Raw genomic sequence first — 12,969 nt, forward strand, 5'->3', positions numbered from 1 at the left:
TATATCAGTAGCGGCCACCAATTTTAAGCGACAATTATGCTTGCTCTTGTGTACAGTGTCCTGCATTATGGCATCACGATATTTGCTTTCTGTTCTTACAGAAAGCAGTGTAAGGTTGATAACATTTTGAAAAACATGTTGAAATTCATTGCTCAAATTCGTACTTTAACAGACAATGCAAGTTTATTTTCTTTACTTCACCGGCTGTCTTTCAAAGCGTCATTTATTCAAACCGAGGTATTACGGCACTTCTGAATCACTGAGTTCAAAAAAGAGTGCATTGCCCTTCGTATCTTGAGAAAACTTCCCGCTTTTCTGTTCCATTTGTCAAAACACAATATGACAAATCTATTAGAATGCTTTAGGTTCCTGCTGTTTTAATGGCCTCCCCCCCCCCCCCCCCCGCAGTGTTTTTCATGTAACGGGGAAACACACTTCACGAAAGCCCTAAAATCACTTTATAGCTGCTCAATTATCGCATGAATATTTTCCTACCCTCTTTCATGCCGGGTATAATCTGTTGAAAGATTATTCAATTCTTACCTCAACAATCTACTGTTTAGGTAGTATTGCTTCCGTTAGTTTGATGCTTGTAATATATTGTGTTTAGGTGTAATATAAAAGAGTTACATGTCTTCTTTCCCTGATCATTTTACGTAACGAGCTGTTGAATATGTTGATTGATATGTGGGGTTTAACGTCCCAAAAACACCATATGATTATGAGAGACGCCGTAGTGGAGGGCTCCGGAAATTTCGACCACCTGGGGTTCTTTAACGTGCACCCAAATCTGAGCACACGGGCCTACAACACTGTTTAATATGTCATCTCTCGTTTATTAATATGCCGGGCCTAGTCATCAAAGCGACCATCTAGCTTCGACAGGCCTATTATCTGTGTTGCACTCATGATGACAACTCTTGTATTATTATTATTATTAATATTATTATTATTATTATTATTATTATTATTATTATTATTATTATTATTATTATTATTATTATTATTATATAAACCACAAGCAGTGAGTAGTTGTCTTAGCAAAGGTGTCACTAATGGGAACGAGAAATGTTACTGTGGATATTGCACCATTCACACGTTTTAGAACAGCGCATGATTTCATTGGTGGCTGCGTTTTCTTAGCGAAAATAAGTTTCTCCCAAGGACCAGAACTGAAGATAGATACGAATAAATAAACAATATGAATATTCGGCTTGAGCGGAAATCTAATCTAATACTTCGCACTGAGAACACGTGTTCTACGCTGTTTCGATAAAAAATAACTGTAATGATGTTTTGTACTGCGAGGAGCCTGAATAACACATGTAATATTGCGTGGCAGAATGTAAAATCGCACCAGCATCGTACATTCGAAGTGCACGATGGGTAGTTGCTTTGAAGGCCGATCTATTCCCAAGTGCGCAAGAATAAGTAATTATTATTATGTGCAACACAAAGTGTTTTGCAATGCATTTGCGCGTGTAACCTTCAGGATCTCAGAAAAAAAATATGCCCGAGTGAGCCTTTTACAGGTGTTCTTACAGAATACATTGCCGGATAGTTTTAAACAGCATATCATACTCGCACAGGTGTACTTTCCCTTGCGGCAGGGTGGGTGTGTCCACCGAGAAATTAAGCGAATCTAGCGACAGTGAAAACGAAGCGAACGAAGCTCGAGTGGGCTGACGCGTTCTCCTCTTCAAGTTGAAGCTCGGGCGTGCCTATAGTTCTTTAATTGTTTTATGGCGTGCTAAATAGAAGTCCGTCAATCGGTGTACTCTAGTGTCAAGAAATGTTTTTGTGAATAAGAAGCTTCTACTCACATCACGTGGTTTACGTGCTGTGCCCAATACACGTGTTATCTTGTAGAAATTCCACAAATGAACAAGCTATATTTATTCAAGATTTAGCTCAACAAGGCACCATCTCAACTGTCTTTCTTCGTGATGGAAACAAGTGCCTTAAGTGACTAAAAACTAACACAAGATGATGTAAGGAAACGTATAAGGAGTGTTAGTATATATGGTGCTTCTAATGTAACTATGTACAAAAAAGGTGAACGAAAAGATAATTTGCCAAGGGCAGGGACCAAACTCGTGACCTCCAAACTACGCTTCCGGTGCTCTACCAACCGAGCTAAAGCCGGGGTGATCACCCCGTCTATTGTATGTAATATATATGTGCATTTTAACCCTGGAGCGTTAGTCGATGCCGACTAACAAACCCAGGTATAATTTTTCAGAGTGTGCGCCTTATGCAGCATGCAAATACATTTCCAGTTAAAATGCAATCATGTGGGAAGTTGCGCTTGTTTGCACGGGTGAATTTTTGGTTACAGCATGAAAACGACGAACACGGAAACAAGAGGGACACAAACCAGCAGTGACACGCAATTGAAATTCATATTGTAGAACCAAAGAACATGAAAAAAACATGAAAAAAACGTATCAGCATTGCGCAGAAGTGTCAAAAAGGAGTATAAACAGTTTCATAGAGTATCAATTGACGGCACATGTTTTCAGAAAACATGCGAACTCTTTTTCTGTGAGATATAACGATGGCTCACTGACGCACGCTTCATACCTTCGTTTAACACGAAGAGCCTCTGTCACTTCCCGAGTTATCTGGGATCGGTGCTTCGACAAAACCTTTGTATAGGCAAAGACAGATGAACAGCCACATGTGCTGCAGTGCGATGCCAGATGCAAGGTGTTCGAATCCCTGAGCGAATTCCTGTACTCTCTTGAACGCACAATAATGTGACGGCCACTCTGCCCCACGTATGAATTTCCACGTGTAAGAGGGATCTGATAAACGATAATACGCTTACAGAGCACAAACGTGGAAACAGGCTCAACTACACAGTAACGTTTTTCGCTTCTCAGCTTATTCTGTTTTACTCCGAACCATTGAACAAATTCTACTGCTGTTTACTTACATGCAGCAATAGTCAAGTAATAATGGGGTACATAGCAATACTACCGATAAATATAACTTTATTATCTCTTACTATGCTGACAGTTTTCCCACATATATTTTAATTAATTGTTACATTAAACAGAACCATTACTTCCTGTGAATATGAGAGAAAAATTCATATGTATATCAATGTGTCTTGTCGATTGTTACTTCTTACTTTGAATGACAACGAGCTATTCTTATCTTTGATCGTTTACTCTATATTACCGAACCCGTGTTAATGTTAATCATCAACATAAGAACTACACAGTATGAATACCCTGCGCATATTGAGCAGCCTCAAGAAAAACAACCTTACATAAAAGAGCTGCAATTATTTTTCTCGTTTTGGAGTAACCGAAAGCGCAACAACTACGTGTGCCCCTGCAAGGAAGTTTCACTGCAAAACACGTGTTTACAAAAGTGTCGAACTTCAGAAACTTTGCCGATATCAACCAAAGTTCACAGGTGCGATGACAAAGTCGTAAAGATTTTGCAACTTGAATGATATAAGGAGATGAAGGATAATTGTTTTTATAAACATTTTTGAAATTCTCTCCAGTGGAGTCTCTCATAGCACATAAACGTCGCTCTCTAACCCAGCAATTTCATAGAAATAAAGCTAACTTTATTTTCTCTGATTATGAGATAATTACGCGCAGATTATATATACCGAGTAATTTTAGCATATACTCAAGCGTTCGGCTGCAATAAATATTTAATTGTCGTCTCCCATTGAGAGACAAAGCCGTTTAGCAGCGAAACCAACAGCTAGCGCTAATTGTTGATGTCCAGAATTTCTGGACATACTTACACCATATCAATTTCGGGAGGGGAGGGGCACGACGATGAATAAATTCTTCAATGGAAAACTGGAATTAAATGGTTCATGTTCACTGGCTTTGTAAGAAAAAGTTTGTTACGGGATCGCAAGCGAGTGAACATGCAAGGAAGAATGATGAGATGACTTTCATCGGCGTTAGTGTTAACGAAATACCACCGTATATTTCATACCATTACCTTCTATCACATAACCTTCACATATGGCAACTTACTCTCTGTGCAGTGTGAACTAGACTGTTGAATACTGCAGATAGGTGCGCTGGTTGATATTGCACTTCTGCAAAAAAATGAAAGTGTTTAGGAGAGACAGCTCATGTGGGTGGATGTCGATTAAAACGGGTGCTCACACAACACAGAAGCTTTGAAACTAACGTCTGAAAAATGAGTACTAATAGTCGCTACTTAAGGCGCGGCCCGCAACCCCAATAAGAAATTTAAAAAGAGCAGCGTTTACTGGCTCCTGCAGGTATGCGAAAAATTTTGACTGCAGTTGAGAGATCTCAAACTTCCACTCTCACGTTATCCAGCGTATTCGTTTTTTTTTTCACTGCTTGCATTTTCGGGTATAAAAGGAGTTACTTCAGAATTGTTTGCGCTCGCGCACAAACTAGATATACGCTTCCAAGGACTAAAGTTTCTTTCCTTGAAGAATAGGCTGTCGTATACCTGTCATCTGTCGTATTTGGCGTGACTCTCGCTAGGTGTGTGTATGCGGCTATTTGCCTCGGACTGGCCCCACTGTGCATGATGAAGTGTAAACCACCAAAAACGCGTATTCGAGCTTGTAGACGCCCGCTTCGAGCCCGACTGTCGAGCCCTCAAGGAAGTTTGCTAAGCATACAACAACGTCTAGCCCGAGGTGGCACAACTCCCACACGTCAGCATCGCAGACGCATTTTTCGGTCTGTAGGGGCCATCGAAGAATACGAGGAAGCAAAGAGCTTGCATTTGAAGAAACCGCTTTCTGTGCGGACGTTTCGGAAAACCGTTGGGAGCTTTCGCGTTATTCGAGCCCAGCCTCACATCGAGAGAGCACTCTTCTCTATCGGCACCCATGAGTTTCAATTTCCAGACAGCCTGCTTTTTGACGGCATGTCTTCAGTGGGTAACTTCGTCACCATTAGTATCCACAGTGGAGTGGAATGAATCAACGACCTCGACTCTAACTACTACAGCACTGCCGAAGTCAACGAGGAGAAACCTGAACGCCGACCTGGAAGGCGCTTTCGCTGCCCTCGAACCAAAATTAAGGCCTCTAATGAAGTACATCCACAAGCATCCGATGGTCAGCACCGATTGCAAGTTGGGCCTTCTAAAGACAGCCCTAGCCCTGAGAAATGGCGAGACGTGGGCGTTCAAATGTGAGTGCATGGAATCAGCTTCTTCCTTTATAACAATGATAAAGAAAACCACCCGCATCTTTTTCATAAAATACCTATGTTGTCTTATCAAATGTTTTTGAAGCTCAAGTGATTATTTTATTTCTCGATACAGAGATAATACGGTAGAATTGGGAAGGGGGATGATTTTGTCCTTGCATTTTTGTGCTGTCTCATCACATGCCAAAGACAGTCATCTGCATGCTGCTTTGAAATTTGTCCGAACGGGCGCACGCCATATGATATATCTCCTGATCAAACATTGGTTTAACTATGCAAGCTTCTTGGCTTCAGTCCTACTGAAATTAAGAAACACTGCGTCGATGAGTCTCGTGACCTCGGATTATCTGACTCCCTATATAATTGATCCCTGGCACAAGTGCCGAGGGCACCCATCGACTTCAGAATTTGTGCACTTGGTTGAAACTTCTTTTTTTTTTGTATGGCTATGCCCACACTTATCCCCGTCGTTCTTGCGAAAAGTAAAAAAAAAAAACGCTGTTAGCACGCGTGCTTGGGAAAGTTCTATGCAGTTCGATACATGGGAAAGTTCTATGCAGTTCGATACTCGCAACTACCGCGATAGGTTACGCAGTGCTGAGCACTCACGAAACTATATAATGTGAGTGTGTGCCATAATCGAGAGCGATCACCCATGTGGGTACGAGGGAACTAACAAACAATTGGCCCCGTATCTACATGTTCATCTATAAATGTCGTTGAAAGATGATAGTCTTGCGTGTGGAGAGAGTGAACAAAACATTTATTTGATGTTCTGAGCAAGAACGTCGGTGAATGGTATTCTGAAGGCGCTGCGTTAAAGTGTCTCGAGCGTGCAGCGGACGCGAACGAGCACATAAAGTCACGTCACACGTGAGACATAAGCAATATCGGGCAGTTTTCTTGGAAAACGAAGTGCGTGGCTCTGAGGCCGGTATGCGCACCCGTCTCAGAGGTGATTAGGTGTAGAACGCAAGGTGACGGGTAGGGGCCACCACCGTCTCGTCTTAAAAAAGCGCTAGAAACACTTGCCTTTTCGTGTAAGCGTTGCATGGTCAGCGCAGCGTGATAAGCGCTACGGTTCTCAAAAATTACTTATGCATGCATTTTCTAGTAAAAAAATACACATACATAATATTGGCGTGTTGTTATGGTGCCACAGACATGCGAAATATTTGCTTTTTTTTTTGGCAATTGCACAATCATGAACGCTAAATCTTGAGCAACATTGGTGGGCGCTGCGGATTGGGTCGGCTGTTTCAAGTACCTGGTGCCGTTAAAAGTGGACAAACAGACAAATAAACAGACAGACAAACAGACAGACAGACAGACAGACAGACAGACAGACAGACAGACAGACAGACAGACAGACCAAAATTTTTGCTTTGAAGGTCCCCAAGAAAGACTATCGTCTTTTAAAAAGGGGCAATTCTATGGCGTGATGCTGAGAATTGTTCAGCGCACCATGGTTATGCCTTGATAGAGCTTTACAGAGGAACCATATGCTTTGGCATCATACACACAGTTCATGCGAATCTGCCAGGGGCCGTATTCACAAAGCTTTCTCTTGGCTATGCATTTTCTTAGCCAAGAATTCTCTTATCTCGAGGTATTACGGTAGCAATGGTACGAATATAGCTTGCTCGGCACTTATGAGGGCGAGGAGGACACACGAAACCGATGAAATGACAAGGAAAGAGGTGTTTTCCTATGATAGCAAGGTAGCACGCAAAGCGTCTATCGTCGAGAGTATACGATGGTTTGCTGCCTCCTAGCTTCCAGTTCTGCGGGCGTCTGATATACAGCGCTTACGCGATGCTGCGTAGTAATAGACGTCTGGGTGTCCTGCTCAAAGCCAAGCGCTCGCGTTTCATCAATGACCGTAGCTGAGTGATGATTGATTGATTTGTAGGGTTTAACGTCCCAAAACCACCATATGATTATGAGAGACGCCGTAGTGGAGGGCTCCGGAAATTTTCACCACGTGGGGCTCTTTAACGTGCACCCAAATCGGAGCACACGGGCTTACAACATTTTTACCTCCATCGGAAATGCAGCCGCCGCAGCCGGGATTCGAACCCGCGACCTGCGGGTCAGCAGCCGAGTACCTTAGCCACTAGACCACCGCGGCGGGGCTCAATGACCGTAGCTAAAAAAAAAGTAATCGCTCTATGGCTTTAAGCAATTATCCGTACGCTATCTGGCCTAGTACAAGTGAACAACACTCCAGGTGCACCACATCACTGAAACCGCGCACGAATTGATGCATGCAATGTTTGAAGATGTGCCCTAAATGTCTTCCGCTGTTTAACTCGACCAGTAAACTTACATTTTAATAAAGCTGTGTGGCTACACAACTAATTCAGCATAACCAAACGCGGTGTAGTGGTGACCGTAAGGGTGTTTTGCGGCTAGATGTAATAGGTCGCCTTTCTTAAAATAATCTTATTACAAGGCACAAGAGTGGCTTTTTTGCCTGTGGACGAATTCTGCAGAAATATTAAACCGAAGTAATCAAGTGAAATCATGAGCGCAATTCGACAGGTTCCATGCACCACAGCATTTTGGTAAAGCCGGATGCGAGAACGTGTGTACGCTTACGCTTAGATGTGTGTCTACGTAAAACTAGGGAGGTCAGTCGGGGGGTGTTTCCGTGTTAACGATTTTCACAAAACATGGTGCAGTTACTTCGTCCAGTGGTGTTTGAGGGAAAAACATAAAGCAAGGGGCGTACATACGAGTCTTCGAGTCAAGAGACAATACCACACGCGCGAAAAAGACAAAAACAAAACACACACAAACACACACACACACACACAGAGAGAGACTCTCGTTTCGTCTTCGCGAAAGCCTGAAATCGAAGTGATAGATAATAAAGACGATTTTTTGGCCCAGCAGGCATCATGGATAGCTTCCTCAAAGCAGCGTCAGATGCTTGGAGATCATAACAAAGTGATCGACGTGTTTTCTAGGAGCGACAGCCACACAGATAGCGAGATGAAGTGTGACTGTCTTTAGATGTGAGAATCATTGCCAATCAAAGGAGTTGTGAGCTGATGAGAAAAAGTTTTCTTAAATAACTATAATGAAAACAAATTGAGTATTCATTTAGTGAAAGTGACAGTAGTGACAGTGAATTCAAGATAGTTTGTTAGCGTTGTCATACGTCAACATAATTTTATTTTGTTATTTACTTTTGGCAAATTATGTGAAGGTAGGCTATGTTAAAGCCTGCTATCCCAATATCATGACAGTAAGTTACAAGATAAATAGTGCATGGTTAAACAGCCACGCTTGGTGGTTTCTACCTTTTAATAACCTTGGGAGAACGCATTCTAATTATTTTTTTCTATTTTTGACCAAGTTTCACCTGACGTTGTGCATTTGGCATCATTCGGGAGGACAATATATTAACAATCGGGTAAATGCAGCAGTGGCAAGCTCTCATCGCAAGTGCTGAAGGAGTAGACGAGCGGTTACAGCGTTCAACTGCAATCTAGGTGGTGCTGGGTTCGATTTGCAGTGCCATCGAGAACTTCTTTTAACATGTTGCCAGGCCTGAGGTTATGCGTTGCGGTGGGTACTTAATTCTTGAGAAGGTGGCTTTTGCACTCTTTTCTTTTACTCCCCTTTTGACCCAAAAGCGCTGTGCCGTGCTCCCTTGTGAATTACAGAATTCAAGGTCCATATTGTCCCCCTCCATCCCCTATTATTGCAAGAGTTCCGAGTGCCGAAATACCAATATCATACATGGTATATTACTTTTCGTGTGTCTGTATATTCGACCAGCGGTCAGTCATCAAGATGATTTGAAGAAAATTTAGACATGCAGGAAGCTAACTGATTGCTGCCAAATTGACTGCTTTTGTCCGGACAAGTTTTCGTGCTAATTTGGTAGGAGTTATTGCATGCAGCAAGGCAAAAAAACACGGAGAGGTAGAGAAGACACAAATAGAGTTATTAGTTTGTGTCTTCTCTCTCGCTACTTGTGATATTGCGCGCTTCATTGTAATGCCGCTGTCAATGGTTATAAAGAACTATAGCAGCCAAAGGGGCTCTGCTGAGAGGGTCTCAAATGGTTCCAGGCAGAACAGTACAATGGCAAATTGATTTGCATCATAGAGAGACACTCTTAATATAGTTCTACAGTAAACTTTAAACTGAAGTTTAGTTTTTATCAACAACAGTTCCAGTACAGATGACAGGTGCATGGGCAAAATCCGTGTATCAGCTTGAATAGCCTTGTGCTCTTAATAGTAAATGCCAACGTGTATTACAATATCCCTAAACATCACTCACGTATACAGTCACGGGTGATAACTTGTTTATTCTGATTGAAATTGATTAGTTGAAATCGACATATTCGACCGAACCAATGTGTACAAGCAGTGCCTTGCAGAGGAGCTATGGAATAAACTAATATTTGCTCGTTGGTGCCATTTTACCGAATTTCTTGCTCATTACTAAACGTTATCAAATCAAAACAACTTTTTTGATTGCACATATTTTGTGTAAGATTGCATTTATTTTTATGCAGTAAAAAAGAAGTTGAAAAATTTAATGCCTCGGAAGAAAAAGAACTAGAAAGAAATTCAGCTAAATAATTACCAAAGTTACTCTAAGTGATAAACGTCTTTTCATTTAAGATACATACATACATACATACATACATACATACATACATACATACATACATACATACATACATACATACATACATACATACATACATACATACATACATACATACATACATACATACATACATACATACACTGAGGTGTGAATAATAAGATGAACGGCTATAAAACAACAATATTCTACACTCAGTTATACACTCATTTTGAAAGATTAGCTTTTATGTCTGAACTTAGCGCTTCTCTAACCATCTTGGAAAAGCTTGTTGTGTAGTTTATGCTGCTTCCCAGTGACAAGCAGTTTTTATAGGAAACACAAGAAGAAAGTCCGTGACAAAGTAAAGCTAAAGAAAAGGACTGTGCATCACCGTTTGGTAGTTTCCCGCAATATTACTCTGTTTATTTCCATAACTCGGCTCATTCACAACACAGGAACAAGCCATTTTAGGACACCTGGACTGAAAAATCGGCAAAGCGCAAAGAAATTCTAGACAATACATAATTAATACAATTCTAAGCTACGACGCTCCTCGATGCAAACAGTGTTTCTATTGACAGTTGTAGACCCCGTTTAATTTCCCAAAACACTCCTCAAAAAGGCTTCAAAGTTTGCAGATCAGCACAGTTCCCATACAGTCCGCTTGAAAGTCCGCTTGAAAAAAATGAAATTAGTCCGCTTGAAAAAAATTCAGTTCACTGGTGGGCAAAAACTGTACACTAAGTATGCGAGATGATGCTCCAGTGCCCTGCATGTATGTCTTGCTGCTGGCCTTAACTGTGAAGCTACTCAGCACATATGTACATAAAATCACATTTTATACTATGCCACTACGAAGTAATTATGTGCCATTTTCATGAAACAGGGACCACAATCAAAGCACATAAGAACATTCACCTTTGCAGAGTTAAATATTTTTAATACATTTTAATAGTTTCCATAGCTTATCTGAGTATAGTAATAATAATAATAAGCACATTGTTACTTCCACTAACATAATAGTTTTAAGTCGCCAGCTTCAATATATAGAGCATACCAGTACCCTTGTATGGCTAAACAATGGTACAGACACTTTGAAAAGTTAAGTAAATATATGCTATTGCTACATATAAATAAAAATAATACATTTAGTTCTAATATGAGGAAACCTGCTTAGATGATAAACCATTTGCGTATTGCACAATCAAATTATGAAAAATCCTATCCGAGCAACCACTACATCAAAAAGTTACACTTATACAGTATAAACAGAGAAGTAGACTGTTGAAGGACCGACAGGCAGGGGGACAACATTATACAAGTAATAAAACCTAGTGTTAGATATACTAGGAGTGGTGATGATCCCCTTTCTTCCAAATAAAATAATTCACATAGAAGGATTTCTCAGAGCTTATACATACATGATATCATTGGTGCTCTGCAAATGAGTATACTGAAGGATCACATTGACTAACTACAAGATTACCGCATCCGTGGCTTTACTTCTTGTAATACAAAGAATGCAAACACAGATACAATGGCCGACCATGGATGCTGTGTTCTATGGCATTGAAATACAGACACGCAGGCACTTTGATTAACATGTATGTTAATCAGCTCAAATTGATTTGCCCACGAGCACTACAGCAGGCTTTGCATTAGTGTTAGAGTTTGATACCTTCCAGGCAAAATTTAAGTAATTTTTAATGTTTGAGGGCATGGAAACTACTGAATAATACTCTGCTAAAAATTTAAAAGAGCCCTGCAACACTTTTTGAGCATTGTCAGAAAATGCTGCCGATTGGTAGTAGAGGCTCCCGGCAGCACGCGAGCCAAATATTATAGCGCAGCACGTGGCCTGGAATTCACAATAAATTATCAAAGTCAGCTAAAAATTGCTTTCTCTTCTCTCGACAAATCACGCAATATGTCCAAACAATACGCGTATGAAGGTCATTTATCAGCCATTGGCTGGTTTGAACATGGAGCGCTCGCTTGTTACAGAGATCGGCGTGGTAGGCCGCTACTTTTCCACGTATGCGCGCGTGATCACACCAAAAAACCCGCGCATTCAAAAAAAAAAAGAAAAAAGTGCTCAAGGTCAGGCGCGCGTGACGTTTTTGTTTGCCCCTCCCATCCCTCCCTGCTTAGTTTCCGGGGCTTTCTTCGGGACAAGAGAAGAGGGTATGCGATTGACCGTGTGACAAATCTTTGTAACTCTGCTCCTACAGGACAGATTGTTTAAATATTTGCGGCATTGATTTTTTTAGCAATACGCTTTTCCAATAAAATAATTTATTAGTTACTGAAAAAAATGTTGCAGGGCCCCTTTAAACTGCAGTTGCACAAAATTCTATTCGAACTGCTCCAGCCATCACAATGTGCTTTTTATAATGACGGGAGCTTTGAGCAGGAGAACACAGTCACTGGCAGTCCCTTTCTAATTTGGTCTTCTGTGCTCTGTTGATGACACACTGCACATGACCGTGGAGCACCTCATTCTTTGTTACTGCGGGTGCTTAGAAAAATACAGATCATCGTTACAACCATGCTACATGTAGAAGTTACAGTTGATAATATACAATAGGCCACTGCCACGCAGAAGGTACAGTAAGGGCTTCACTGATTTTCTGTGAGCACACAAATCATGTCGCCTTTCAAACAATGATTGTTCAGACAAAGGTCTGTCGTCAAGGTGAGCTAACGCAGCAGCTAGTTGCAGTCTTTGCACGCTGTAACGAGGGCAGTGACAGAGAACGTGCTCTTTAGTTTCATCGCTGCCGCAATGACCGCAAACAGCACTGTCTTCCATGCCGATTCGGAAGGCGAAAGCTTTGGTGAAGGTGACACCAAGCCATAGTCGGCCAAGCACCGTTGTCTCGAGTCGAGGGAGTCCAGACAGAGGCCGGAGTCGACAAGACGTGTCCAGTCTATGCAGTCGCGTGTGCCGTAAGCACTCGGCGTTCCACAGGGATTTTAATTCTACATTAGCGATTTTTCGGAATGTCATTGCAGCATCAGTCCTTGAAAATGGTATAGATTCTTCTTCACCATCTTCGTGTGCTGATCGAGCAGCTGCATCGGCATGTCTGAAACGTGATTCTGTGTCCTTCGTCGAAGAGGTGGTGGAGCAGCACCCTAGCCCCCCCCCCTTTTTTTTTTGCGCGCGTCTATT

The 12,969-nt window shown here is 41.5% G+C and overlaps 1 protein-coding gene across 1 annotated transcript in view; it reads left to right on the forward strand.

Moving 5' to 3' along the window:
* Window positions 1-4,730: 4,730 nt before the first annotated feature.
* LOC119162151 (nose resistant to fluoxetine protein 6) overlaps window positions 4,731-12,969 on the forward strand; it is an 83,363-nt gene continuing 75,124 nt past the window's right edge. Inside the window, exon 1 of the mRNA XM_037414620.2 lies at window positions 4,731-5,162. Coding sequence (XP_037270517.2) covers window positions 4,856-5,162 — 307 coding nt within the window. The 5' untranslated portion in view covers window positions 4,731-4,855. The remainder of the gene's footprint in view (window positions 5,163-12,969) is intronic.

This window comes from Rhipicephalus microplus, unplaced genomic scaffold, assembly GCF_043290135.1.
Source record: "Rhipicephalus microplus isolate Deutch F79 unplaced genomic scaffold, USDA_Rmic scaffold_65, whole genome shotgun sequence".
Classification (NCBI taxonomy): domain Eukaryota; kingdom Metazoa; phylum Arthropoda; class Arachnida; order Ixodida; family Ixodidae; genus Rhipicephalus; species Rhipicephalus microplus.